Source organism: Ammospiza caudacuta, chromosome 1, assembly GCF_027887145.1.
Source record: "Ammospiza caudacuta isolate bAmmCau1 chromosome 1, bAmmCau1.pri, whole genome shotgun sequence".
In the NCBI taxonomy this organism is placed as follows: domain Eukaryota; kingdom Metazoa; phylum Chordata; class Aves; order Passeriformes; family Passerellidae; genus Ammospiza; species Ammospiza caudacuta.
Genome location: NC_080593.1, coordinates 24,859,160 through 24,873,798, shown reverse-complemented (window position 1 = coordinate 24,873,798; position 14,639 = coordinate 24,859,160). Strand labels below are relative to the sequence as shown.

The window sequence follows — 14,639 nt, the reverse complement described above, 5'->3', positions numbered from 1 at the left end:
TGTGGTACCAATATTTCATGTTTTTAAACATATCATCTACCGCTCAGCAAGGTTTATGTTTTAACATATAATCAATATAACTCTAGCATCAAAAAAAAGAGAGAATGTGTTTTCTCCCCTAAAGCAAACTGAGAGAAGCAGAGAGTAGGTTCTTTCCTCAGGCATTACTGGGTAGCAACTAGGCAGTAAATCTACACAGTATTGGTTTTTTTTTCTACTCATGACAACTGAGTTTTAGGCTAAACCAAAGTTTCTGAAAATTACCTTGTAAGGGCAGGGGTAGCCATGCCCGTTTGCACTCCAATGGCCATGGGAATACCTCCACAACGGATATTTCCCAGCTCTTCTGCCACTGCAATATTATAGGAGAAGTCCAAACCCATGCCGCCATATTCTGAGGAAAAAAAAAATCTGTGATTCTCATATTCTAGACTGGCATAAGCAACAAGAAAAACAGCAAAAAAAGATGTTGCTACTGCAAGGATTTGCCAACTGACATTTAACTGCTAATTTTTAAGTATTTGACAATTACCAGCTTCCCTTTCACAAAAGCAATACCACATTATTCTCTACAATATTGATAACTGAATTGAGAATGACGCCTGCTCTAATTATCTCTGTGCACATCAGGTCACCTCAGTATCCTACGTAGCCTCATTACTTTTACTGGAAACAGCAGGAAGAAGTGACATGCTGTCTAAATGATACCAGAAAGCAAAATTATTCTTCCCATAGCAAGGTCATATTACCACAAGGTAATAAGTGCTTTTATTTCTCCATTATAACACCTGACACCTGCTCTCATCACCCAGTGCAATCCTCTTTCTCAGACACAGCAGCCAAGTCAGCACGGAGCGCGACCACACACAGGTTGTGTTTCTATTCTGAATTACTGCTGTAGCTCAAAATTCATGTTAGACACAACAGCAGCACTGAATGCATTCATTCCACACCCTGCAGCCAGTCTGTGCAGTGATTAAAGCACTCTTGTTCACAGGGAGCTGACAAGCTGGGGTGCCAGCCTGGTGCCAGCACAGCCTGTTGCTGCCCCTCTCCCCGCAGCATTCCAATCTGCAAATTCAATTAAAGAAGAAATTATTCTTCACCTCATTCCCATGCCCAGTGCTCATAAACCCACTACATAGTGAAGCACAGAAAAAGGCTACATTGCTATGATGGATGAGGTAATTTTTAGCTGTGTTAAATAGCTTATAGTCCAAAGGAAACACGGTGAGAAAGTGAAGGTTAAGGTTACTACCTGACGTCATTAGTTGACTGAGCAGCTTTGATTAGATAATGCTGCCTCTTTTTTTTTTCTTTTTTCTTTTAGCTCCTTTGAAGACTGGCTAAGAAAAATTCAAATAAATAGATACAAACCCTCACCCCTCACACACACAATAAGGGGCAGATGACCCTCGCCTGTTTTCACTTGCTGACCTCAAACACTGAGCACACCCTTCACCGACCTGTTCTGAAGTTTTCAAAAAACACCATTAAATAAAGGTCAAAACACCACAGTGCATATAAACATGGGGCTTTGTATGCTATCATCTGTTTCCTAAACCCACAAAACCTATCTTTGTGCATCCTTTCTTTGCTGAAAGGAAAAACACAATAGGAAAGGCAAAGCAAAACGTTTGGTTTCCAAAAAACGTTTGTCCTTAGGTCATAATGAATAGTCTAGACTGTCAGAATTAAAAAACTTCTACTTTTCCAACCTTTTGCTTGAAAATAATGTTTCTTAAAAATACAAAATAAAGTTCCTACTGGGAGCTTAAGCAGTACAATGAAACATCAGCAATATGGAAATGTGTTTAACATAACAGATAATGTAATTTTCTTGCCTTTACACAGCCCCCATCAATAAATAAATGCTCTGAGGAGCAGTAATGGATGTGCCTGTAAAGGCAAGACTATTTAAATATATCTGGCATGAGAGAGATTTTGCTAATCTGGAATGGATCTATAGCAGAATTATAACAGAATTATAACAGAATTATAACAGAATTATAACAGATAACCTCAGTTCTGGCACCTCACAAATCCTTTTCATTACATTTTTAAAATTTTATTTTAAATCAGTCAATGATTTTATTGTCAGACTATTGTTATTACTGATTTTATCTTTAGTTTTGTCTACCAGGCAGTTATATTCCCATCTTTCCTTTAAATTTCACAGATCAAAACCTTAGTTTCTTTTGATTTATCCAAAGTAACTTCCCAGGAGGAATGTTATGCACAAAACTGACCCAACTTAGGCTACTTTATCCTAGTATCCAGCTTAGAGACATTCTTTGTCCATACTACAATCCATTGTATATTACCACATAACAGACTCTTCTAGCTCTCATTTTAGATAAATTACGAAGCAGTACACTTTAAAAACAAAATACTGCAAAAGGCCAACTTTTAAAAGGATAAGAATGAAAGAATTTCTGACCAAAGGGAGTAAAGGAGCAGAATGAAGCTTTGGGAGCTGAAGGTGGAGAAGGAAGTCCTGCTGGGCAAAGAGATTATAAAATCCCAAGATTTTATAATCTCGGGATAGATAACACAAGAGACAACCACAGATGCAGGCAGGAAGGGCAGAAGCAAATGGTAAAACCATTAATCAGACCACACCTAAGCTTTCATCACTTCTGCTCCAGGAGCCAAGAAGTTAAAGTTTCATGGAGAACTGTGAGTGATTTGATAAACAATGATAGGGAATGTATTTTTGAGCCCCACATACTTGATCAAGGTGGAGACTGATTTGTCAGTGCAGTCTGTGCCATTATTACCCTGGTAATCCAGGTAACTTAGGCTGTGGCTAACCACAGTTGTGTCCCATCTCTTTGGAGAACCAGCCCTCCACACCGAGCCAGGCTGCCAGTGCTGTCACACACAGCATTAGCAGGTAGTGCTGGCTACAAGCATCAAAGAAATTTCCTTTTTTTCTCAGGTCCTAGTAGCAGCCTGGTGCTTGCAGACCCACTGCCAGCACTTCAGACAGAGATTTTGGGGCTGGTGTGAGCACATTTCCCACCACGTCATGGCACTCAGCTCTCAGACAAAACCACCAAGCCATTCTTATTTCCATCTCCTCCAGTGATGATGGTAAATCTTGATGAAATAGTGTTACATTTTTATTTGGCACAGAATTTACTCTTTTTTGGAATAACTTATTTGCAAAAAAAGGCAATATGCTAGTGGTGGTAGGCTTGTATTCACCAGTCTCATCAACAAACACCATTTCCTGGAAGTAGCTGTACTATGATGTAATTGTAATAGGTCAATTAAATTTTAATTCAGAAGAGCAAACACCATGCCCAACACAGAAGTGAAAAATTTTGGTGATATTTTTGGTGAAAAATCCATAGTGAAAGAAACCAAATCAATTCCAGACCTGATCACTTTACAAACATACAAACCAACAGAAACACACACACACACAAACACAATTTCAAAAAATAAACAGCAAAAAACCCACACCAAAAAAACTCGACATCAATAACAAATTATATTTAAATATTCACATGTTAAACATTTCTGGGGTAAATACTTCATTTTACTTTAAAATGAGATGAGGGACCTTTAGAGAATTGTTTGGCTATATTACCAATTTTAATTTGCAAGAAAATTAAAATAACAAAGAGCAAAGTAGACTAAACTAGGCAGAAAGTGGAATGTACTATTGGCTTTATAGCTGAAAACAGGTAGAAAGAGGCAACTCAGCTATGTTCAAATTGTTACAGTTTTGATGATAAAAGCACAACTTCCAGCTGTTAAATGGCCTAATATAATATCTCATCCATTGCTGGATATCAGGTTCTTTTATGAAGCAAGTGAAATATAAGGCCCAAAGCAGAGAGCACAGAAACACACAAATAAATAAAGATTCTGCACTGCTGGCCATGGGCAGGACCCAAGCTGCAGGAAGGAAAAAGTGTGAGGAGGAAGGAAGAGCAGAGAGGATGTGCTATGGACTGACCACAACCTCCCATCCCCATCCTGCTGTGCTGCTCGGGATGGGGAGTGAGGTAGATCAATCAGGAAGGAAGGATGGAAGATGAACCTGGGAAGAGGATGGTGGAACATCTTGTTTTAATTTGCCTTTGCTTCTCACCACACAAATCTACTTTAACTGGCAGGAAATTAAAATAATTTTCCCCCTGCCAAGTCTGGTTTTTACTGTGATGGTAACTGGTGGCCAGTCTCCCTGACATTCCTCGACAGCCAGGCCTTGGCACTGTATTTTCTGCCCTGTCCTGTTGAAGAGGAGGACTGAGTTAGTGGTTGGCCAAGATGAACCTACCACACCATGGTCAGTATATTAAACTATTCCTTTAAATTGGATCTCTGCTTTTCTACTAACCACCACCATCACATTATTTCACCACTCCCCAACCCACAAAAGCTCCTTATTTCATACAGACCAGCAAACTTTTACATGTCATGTTTGTAGATCCTGGCAGTGGAGAATCCAAAAGAACACAGTGAATCTTAAAAAAACATTGGTTTTAAAAGATGCAAGTGTAAATTCTACAAAATCTGACAATTTAGGGTATCAGGAGTCTTACATGAATTTAGGGTAGACGGCACAAATGATGCTCAAAACTACAAATGAAAGAGCAAGACATGGTGTCTAGTTGCAACAGGTCAAAATGGAAGCACTGGTGACAAGACCAGTTGGAAAAACAAAGGCACAGAAAGTCTATGAAAAAGGAGTCATAAAGGCAAATGAGAAGCTGAAGTCTCTCATATAATCGTTTCACCTTTGTGAAGACCAGAGCATTTCTTGCCACTTATTCAAGAGGACTGTTCAAATATGACTGTTCCATGATGAGATAGGCTTGAAGTCTCTAGTCAAAAATTTGTAAGAGTTTACAAGTGTCTCTATTTGGAATTTGCTTCTGAACCCCATCTAGTAGCTGTTAGTGGGAATGACAATATCTGTAGTGAAAACAGTCTGTAAGCGAATTGAAGCAAGGTGAAACAGGTGGTCCTCACATTATTTTAAGAATATAAGTGAGCCTGGATAAAGGGATGGTGATAATATAATGCAGCTGTATCCAGAACTCCATGTTAAATGCTTAAACTTATATAATTTATCTTGTTTGTTTACATACTTTCCAAAGTTTCAGTGATGTCTACCTACACCAAAGAAAATCACTCAGTATTATTTCTACTCTAGGCATCTACCTCAGTGCAAAAAAACCCCAAATATGTGCTCTCATATTTGTAAAAGACAAAGCATGAATCGAATCCCAGTTTGGAAACAGGTCTGAGAGACTTCTATATCTGACATTAGGATGACAAAGCTAATTGCTATTTTTCATCACAGTCTACAATTTTAAATCAACAGAAGCAAAATTTAAGTGCTCAAACCTTGTTCACCTGTCATAAATATGGTTCAAGAATTTCAACTCCAGAGAAGTACAAAGAGCCTTGAATCTATACAACTGCAAATGTCATCAGGTAGGACAGTACAGAAATCCATATCATAATTCTTTTCCTCTGCTTTATATTGAAGGGATTTAAAGGGTGTACTCTCTGTCTTGTGGAATTTCCCATAAATCCATTCTGAAAAGTTGAGACTGATGAAGTTCAGAAAACGCCCCCTGCCTTCTTGGTTATTTGCATCTGGCTGGGTGTAGAGGAAAAAACCTCTCATTAAAAGTAACAGAAAATTGTGAGTCCATTTTAGTCTTGTTGAGATTAAGAATATGTATTTTTGGGCTATCCTTTTTCCCCAGATCAATTCACAAAAAAAAAATCAAAACAAAACAACAAACCAAAAAAACCAACAAAGAAAAAACCTCTAGACGCAAATAAACCATTGTAACTGGTGGAAAGTTCCTTTTAACAGATTACCTTATTAAGAGAGACCAAACACCCCCAGTTTGAATGATTTTGTCCCAAACCAGGAAAAATTATAGTGCTTCATGATTTTATTTGGTTGATCCTAGAAAGATCACAGTCACCTTCAGTACTTGCTCTCTCACAGAGCAAAAATTTCAAGACAGATAAGGACTTACTCTGCTAACCAAACTTTTAGTATCACTCATCACCCAGTAGCCCTTGGAAAAGGAAAAATATGGATTGGCTTCTCATTACTTTTCAAGCACTCATGGCTGGCACCACAAGTACAATCCCAAGAGCAATTAATAATGCAAAATGCGTGTTCCTGCCAAACTCCTTCTGTATTCTGTATTATTCTGTACTGTATTCTGTATTATGTTCCTTCTTTCTACAGACGTCATCACAGCTGCCACCACAGAAACTAAATTTACTGAGACAAATAAGGTGATTGGGTCTGTATAGGACTGTTTTAAATTAAGACAGATCTACACTATAAAATAAAGGAGAAACTTCTCACACAGTGTAAGGATAAAAACTCTTCTATAACACCACCACAAAATACCACAGAGGAACTTGGCAGTGCCTGCCACTGAGCAGATAAATACTGCCACTGAATAGATAAAGATAAATGCACCACAGAGACCTGGCCCCAGCCAGGGATAGCATGGACACATTTAAAAAGGGTTCAAATCTGTATAGGACACTTGAAAAAGCTAGAGCAGTATATTCTAAATCACCAAGCTGCCAACACCTGCACTTGCTACTCTCTAAAACATCCCTCAAAAATTTGTAAGTTTTCTTCATTTTCTAAGTGGTTATGCAGAATCACCCAGTGACATTGAGTTAGCAATCACATTTGCATAAAACTTTGAACTCAGAAGGTTATCAGAGCTCTTAAAAACAATATCACTCAAACCCCCAAAAATGTGTACAAACAATGTTATGGGGGAGGAAAAGCTAAGCTGCCCGGTACAATAGAGTAAAATGTACACATGACATTATAAGAAACATCAACAATGTAAAAGATGTAGTAGCCAAAAGAGAAAAGAGGACAAAGATCCAAAGTGCACACAGCCACAGGAACCAGCTATTGCATCAGCTCCAAGCCAGACAAAAACTTTAAGCAACCCCTGGTCACAGACTCCTCAGTTGTCTTTTGCCTGGAGTTTTAAATGGAGCTTATTTACCCCCCCACCCCAGGCCTGATCCAACACCTGTTCCAAAGAATTGGAGTTTAATCGAAATAGCTTACAGCTTTTACTTTAAGGTTAAAGAGCACAGATCTCAATTATTGTACATATGAAAGTGTCAGTCAAACTAAATGTCACAGCTTAAAGAAAATGAAATAAACACCAAACACACAGAAAAATGAAGTCAAGAAGTATAAAGGCTGGCTATCACCCTTCCTGAGTTCCAGGGGAAAAGCCATGTTACTTCTCATGGGGATTCTCTTTGGGCAAGCTCATAAACAAATCACAGAATGCATTTCAAGGATATCACCTTTGCAACCTGCCTGCTGCTTGAGATCAGTCAACCAGCAACAGCTCCCAGACTCCCTATGTACATCGAGCACACACGTTGCTACCAGCCTGCTCTAAAGTTTGCTTGTAGATGCTCAAGTAAATTCTCTGAGTCAGGCATATCCAGCAGTGAATGCTTCTCTCCAGCTTGAAGGTGGGCACCCTTCTGATGATCAGGCCACCACTGCACCAAATCCTCCAACAACTGTCCACTGCAGTCCTCCTGACACAACCATAAGTCAGCCCTTGGAGGCACCCAAATCTGTCATCAGCATCTGTTAGCCCCATGTAAAATGTGTTCTTCCTCCCAAGAAAATGTCTGAACAGCTGCTCAGCTGTCTTAAACATATTTGTTCACGTTGAACAGGTAATAATCAGTCCCACACCTGCACAAGGATGAAGCAGGTACGTCACATTTATGTGTTGCTGGTGCTTCTGTTCAGGACTCATCCTCTCACATGGACGGCCACAAATTCCTACAAAAAGCTTATGCTACTCTGCAAATTTTCTGCCACTAGGATCTTGAGTGTGAATGCACAAATAGATAGTATAAGGAACATACAGTAATGCACAGACATTCAACCATCCATAGGTCAACAGGGAAAGAAAATGGGAATTGAGTTATCAATGGGTAACCGACAGAGATACCCCAAAGAACATACCCCAGTTAAAGCACAACAGAGAGATGAGTAACAGGACTGAATACAAGTATGTACATTTGTAAGGAATTTTTAAAAGCTGGATGAAAAGGAGTCACTGTACTTGGTTTTGTAGCTCTCTATAAACAAAAAAGCAGACTTACTGCTTCATTTCTTTCAGGCATCCAATTACTTTCATTCCTTTAAGGTATCAGGATATACAGTCAATATTAAAAACATCATTCTGTTTCTTCTGAGTTCCAAATAAATAAATCAATTAAATAAGAAGCAATACTAAGTGATTTAAGGATTACAGACTTATTACATTTGCTACTTACTAAAAATTCTATGCTAAGATTTAATATATAGACTAAATATTTATCAGTTGAAAGCTATGTTTAATTTTCTTCCCTACAAGATCTTTTATTCCAATCCAAGATAATAAATAGCTTGTTGGAAATTCACATTTGTCTGATATGAAAACTTTAGACACTTAATATGTCACACCCGAAGACATAAATTTTACTAGCTCACACTTTGCAAAAATTGCAATCTACAACAATTTGCAATAACTTAAAAAAAAAAAAAGATTTCATCATGTGTGCAGTGAATAATGAAATAAACTTCGGACATGCTCTAGAGCTAGCCTGGCCAGCACAGAGGTTTTAGTTCAGTAGCAGCAAACTCGGAACAGGAGTGCACTGCAGGAAGTTTCCACAGGAATTCCTGATCAGCACAGACTTAAAGGACTAAATGAATTTCCATTAGAATTTCCATTCATGGCTGACTTCCTAAGTCCTTGAGATGTTGGGTCAGATGCTGAGAAAAAGGTAAAATGCCATCCTAGCTAACAGCCTTGCCACATTGCAGGTCAGCACAGTCCCAGCACAGCCACAGCCAACAGATTATTAAAGAGACATCCATCAAGTAATGCTGGAGCCAGAAGCACACCCTCTGTCATTAGATAATTTCCTTGTTTATAAATTCTCTTCAGCTGGCAACATCTGCCTCTGCATGCTGACACAGCCTTCAGCGTGGGCAGGGCTGGGGCCGCCAGTCCCACAGCTCCTTGTCTCTGGCAGCTCCCAACCCTCACTCACCCTGTGGACAGCCCATCCATCGTGCTGGAACCTCCACAGGTCCCAGTTCCCAAGGACAGCAGAAACCAAAGGAGACCACCTCCTGTATTTGTGATTTTTGAGAAACCTGGCTGCTTTTGAAACTGCTTTCTGCTAGCAAAAGCAAAGCAATAAAAGAGTATTTCTAGCTCTGAGCAATGGATTGTGGTGAGCTCTTCAAGACAAAACCCAAATTTGCAGTTTTCCAGGAAAGGCAATGGGTTTGATCTCAAAAGGGGAACAAAAGTCAACGAAAAATTAAACAATCCAATTCTTATAACAGTAAATTGTATGCCTCTGTCAGGTGACCTTAGGTTTTTTTTACAGACACACAAAGGAAAGACCACAATAAAAAACATTTCTGGGGTAAAAATGAAAGCACTTTTGCAATGTCAGAACAATGCCTTTCCCTTCATTTTCTCCAATAAAGTCAATATTTCAGTAAAACTGATATGTTTCCATGCTTTCTCGATTCTTGATAATTTTAATGTAGAAAAAATTTCATTGACAACTTTTATTTGGTTTAAGGAATGTGGATAAATGTTTTAAGCCATATTCTAGAGCTGCAAATATCTGGCTCAGTTCTCATTTTTGCCTAGGATTCTGTGTGCATCCTTGTCTTAAAGATTTGTCAACCAGACCATATACTGAAACAGATTATTCCTCTCTGTTTGTAGAAGAGCTGACACAACAGGATTCTGATCTGAACTGCTATCTCCAGTGTGAAGTATGCTATCTACTATTTTTATTTATGCTGACGTTGTAGGGTGTGCTTTGTGTGTGTTACTGGCCAAAAATGAAAGGATTTTCAGTATAGTGCAAGCATACCACCAAATAAAATTCCCCGTTCAAGATTATTTTCTTCAAAAGAACCTCCTACTCAGAGTGTTATATTATTTCTATAAGAATTTCATCACACAATGTTGTCTCCTCCAAGAAATTATTTTTGATCAGGACTATATTTTTTCTTCTTATAGATTTAGTTCTGAAATCAGTACCAAATCAGCTTGCAAAGCAATGAAAAGCAGGTTGTTCCAAGAGAGAATAACAGCACCCTGCTGCAGACCAGATAAAATGATAATACAGTTTGCAATTAAAATCACATCAAGCTGCCTATTACACAGTTACCAGTGTGACACACTGGGGTCCATAACATACCTAGAGATTAATCTAGGGCAAAAGGGAACAATGACATGGCTAAAGGTATCTGTAGAAGACTGAGATGAGTTCAGAGAACCAACAAAACCTCCTCCCCAGAATATCCCTGCCTTGATTCTCAATCCTACCTGAATTATAATTAATGATCCTAAGAATTCATGGACCAGTAGTTAAATGCCCTTTTACTAGTTTAGCTGCAATTTTTTACCACAGAAATAGAATATAGATTTAGCCATAGCAAATTAAAGTCTGCAGTAAGGATGCATTTGCATCATTTGCTATTTAAACACTTAAGACTAAAATCAGACCTCTCTCAGTTAGGAATATTTACAGACCATCCAGGAACCCAAGAAGGGTTCACTACTCATCTCAGTAATTTACTTTTGTAAGTAGCTATACAACAAATTTTATTTCAAATTCTTGTTCCCAAAATATCATTCTAGAGTTACATAGCAATAAATGTGTATTTTTATTCAACACACTGAATATGTGGTCACATAGTAAGTTTGTAAAGGAATTAAATTTCATTGCTTTCTCCATGAAATTCTGAAAGGCAAATTACATTAAATCAACACATGCATTGTATTGTTATGGGATGTTCCTGAAATTGAATTTAAAATATTTATATTTTAAAATAAGAGAAGCAAAACAATTTTTTTTGAGGGAAAAAAAAACCCCACCTTCTTCATAGAAATTCAGAAATTATTCCAGGAGATATTTAAAAAATAATCTTAAAAGTATTGGCAAATACCTGAATAATTATCTTCATGGCTCAATAATCTAGCCAATAACACACCTTCCTTTCAAATTAAACAAATAAACAAACAGGAAAACAACAACAAATGAAGGAGGCTGGAGTCCACTCCACCTTGCACCTCCCAAGGACATAGATTTTCCAGTCACCATGATTTTCCTATCTCTCCCACACATCTACATGTAGACAAAAAGTGGGAATAATGGGAGAGGAAAAAGTAGCCTTTCATGCAGAAAAAAGCTTTTGTCAAAACTATACATTACCACTAATTTTTAATTGGTCTTGTATGAAGGACTTTCTATTAGATCCATCTAATTGCAAAGAATTTTTAAAGCACTTGCAACCATCCATCAGACACCTGGTGTTTATATAGTGTTATGTGTTTCTAAATGAGTAACTGAATCATCTGAAATAAAAAATAAATACCATGCAATTTATTGACAAGTAGTATAAGAATCTCCAGAAACAAAACACACATTTAGAAAATTATTTTAATATACTAAGGCTCCTTGTCATGGTTTTGAGTTACATGACTTAACATCTCATAAGAAGCACTATTTTAGGAGGACACTCACTAGTCACAAACTATTTGCCTAATTTTCACATCCATCCATCTATCACTGCAGGCTTCTGTGGTCACGAGACCCCAGTGGGCAGCACAGGCCTGTAAGAAAGGGAACTGAACAGGATTTTATTACCATAGGCACCTTTTATCACAGTTAGCCATCTCACTGTGCAGCCACTGTATGTAAGATTGCTGATGAATGCTTTGTTTCATGCAGTCTCCTGGACATTTCTGTTCAGAGAGAGAAATATTTTCCACCATCTCCTAGTTACTCTTAAACAACACCTCCAAAGAGCTTGCTGATAAGCTTTCCAGTATTTCAGAGGCACCCTAAGGAGGTGCTGGGCTAAATTAGTTTCCTCATTTATGGGCAGCACATGACATGGGAGGTGGCTGAGACTGCAGAGATCATCCTGATGACACACAAAGAGCCCATTGCTGCTGGACCCTTGCAGCTCCCCTGCAGCTGAGACACTGTGGGCTTTCCATGCTGCACAGCAGAGGCAGCAGATGTGCAGATGTCTGTCCTAGAATGGTTCTGGCTTAAAATGCATTTCCAGCACATATCTTGTATCTCACAGTCATGCAAAAATACAGCACGGTCAACATCTCTCAGTGGAGACACTGAGCCCACACTGACTCAGACTGTCTTTATAAACTGCCCAAGAGCCAGGGCAGCTGTTCAAGGGTGCAAAGCAGCTTTTTCATCATTGTTAGCAAGGTCAAAGTGCAGAGTGAGATGCTGAAGAAACAAAGTCCTATATAAGCATCTGTAACGTGACACATTCTGAAGCTTCTGCAATGTCTCAGACAAAACTATAATAAATGTATTACAATTTACAAGCTTCATGATCCTGAGCATACTGCACATCCTTTCAGTGCTGCATTATTATAATCCTTTTCCTCCTTAAGAACAATTTGCTAACTCATTATGATTAATCCAGTGCATAGCATCTCTCAGCATGAGGTAGGCCCAAACTGAGTGATTCTGGCAACAGCAAATTAATGGTGAGCAAAGCAGCAGTGACTGTGCCTCCTTTTTCCCAACTACATCATTGTACAGAACCACAAAGAATGAGAAAGTCTACACCAAAGACATCAATTTATGCTCAACTCTCACTCTATGTTTAAAATAGTTGAGGAAAGGACAAATACATTGTTCATTGAATAGTGAGCACTAAAAATTAGCAGTAAGCTTTAAGACCATGCTATACATTGTTGAAACAATGAAAACTTACATGAACAATTCCTCACTTGTAAAGCTGCAATTCTCTTTCCATTAAAAAAGAAAACAAACCAAACCAACCAACCAAAAAGCAACAACTACAACAACAACAACAACAACAAAGGGAGGGGGAAGTGAGATGAGTTTTTCCATCTGGAAAAGATCACAGCATCTTCTGGGCTACAGCCTCATCACTTCAAGTCAGGTGGCATAAAATAATTAAAAATAAGACATGAATGAATGCACATCTTCTATCTCAAAAATCTCCAACACAGAAGCAAAGGAAAAGCTTATTTATTTTACCTTCATTTATGCAAATATGGTATAACTGTAATGACTGAGCTTCTGTTTTCCTTACATTACAAAGCCCCAATAAAGAATTGTTTCTTGTTTGAAATCTCTCTCAAACTGTGGTTAATCCTGTTTTCTAAATCTTGGAGTAGCATTGATAAAGTATGAACCGAGAGCAATTAACTAAAGCAAGAACATGAAAAATTCAGCAAATACAAATTCGCCTAAAGAGCATGCTAAAAGACAGACCTTAGCAATTACATTTTCAAACCAAACCATGTGACTATTCTCTGCATTTTAAGGAGGCTCACATGAAATACTAGACACATATTCCTGTTGCACAGATTTTTCTTATGTGTTAGAAGTATTGCCATGGAAAGAAATAGAAAATCCCACAAAAGAAACCCCAACCTTTTACCGTTTTAGGGAAATTGCTGTTTGGAAGCTTTGCTGCTGCAGACTGAGGTCACCCACACTAATGTTTTACCACTGGCAAATGTCTTCCACTTGCAATTTAATTGCAATTCACTCTGTGAGATTTGGCTTGCTTCTGACTTTGTGTTAGAGTAGTTAGTGCTGTTGGAGTTCTGTTTAATCTTGCCCTGCAGTTGAGATGATGTGTGCAACCTGTCAGCTTCCAGAAAACTTTAGGCTAAAACTTTAAGCAAAAGAGAAGAACTAGCAAGTTTAACTGTGTTGGAACAAAGAGGTATAAGAAACTGTTACTCTTATTTGAAGATGAATATGCTTGAGTAATCAAGCAACAAATTTTGATATGATTTTTTGTTTGTTTTGTTTTTCATCTCTCAGTGTATCCTTCCATGCCAGCTTTCCAGAGCTAAGATGTGTCTTCAGACAAATCCCATTCTCTGGTTTGTGTTTTCCATTCTAACCTGGGGTGAAAGTGCTCCCTAATTTCTTCCTCAATGAAAAGTCTTTATCAGTGTAAATGCAGCTTTGGGCACTGTGCTTCTGTCCTGTTTCTTATGCTAATGAAGATTTATCTTCTTCATCCTACATTCAGGATGTTTTTGGAATATCTTAGCAAGATGAATGGCCCTCGTTGATCTGATTGTTTTGTTGATTACAAACACAGAAAAGGTGGAAGAATCCAACCCAAATTCATCTAGGTTTTACAGCAGGATCAGAAGACCTCTGTTTAGCCTGCCAGCAATGGAGAATGTGCTGCAACAGGGTTATATAAAAACTAATCATATTGGAATTTAATTATTCCAAATGTTTCCCTGTTGACTCAATTTTAATTTTTTTTTAATCTGACCTCTAGCTAAGTTTCTCAACTGCTGTAAACAACGCCACAGCGTTGCTAAGCAAAAAGCCCTCAGCTCCCCACACTGCCTTGCTGCCTCCCCATGTCTGGACAGTCAGATTCCACTTAGAGATACAAGGCACTACCTGCTATCAGGTCTTTCCTGCTAAGGAAGAGAGGGGCCAAACAGTTGTATTTCTTATCTTTCATTTACCCATTCAGCTACCTTCATTTTCTTATCTCCTTGCATAAGCATGGAAGC

The 14,639-nt window shown here is 38.3% G+C and overlaps 1 protein-coding gene across 2 annotated transcripts in view; it reads right to left on the bottom strand.

Moving 5' to 3' along the window:
- The window catches only part of LOC131568849 (probable acyl-CoA dehydrogenase 6), a 75,317-nt gene that overhangs the window by 29,296 nt on the left and 31,382 nt on the right, over positions 1–14,639 (bottom strand). For both annotated transcript variants that reach the window (XR_009275750.1, XM_058820982.1), the window contains exon 3: positions 265–394. Coding sequence is in view for 1 of the 2 variants with exons in the window: in XM_058820982.1 (XP_058676965.1) it covers positions 265–394 (130 nt within the window). In the remaining variant the exon portion in view is untranslated. The remainder of the gene's footprint in view (positions 1–264; positions 395–14,639) is intronic.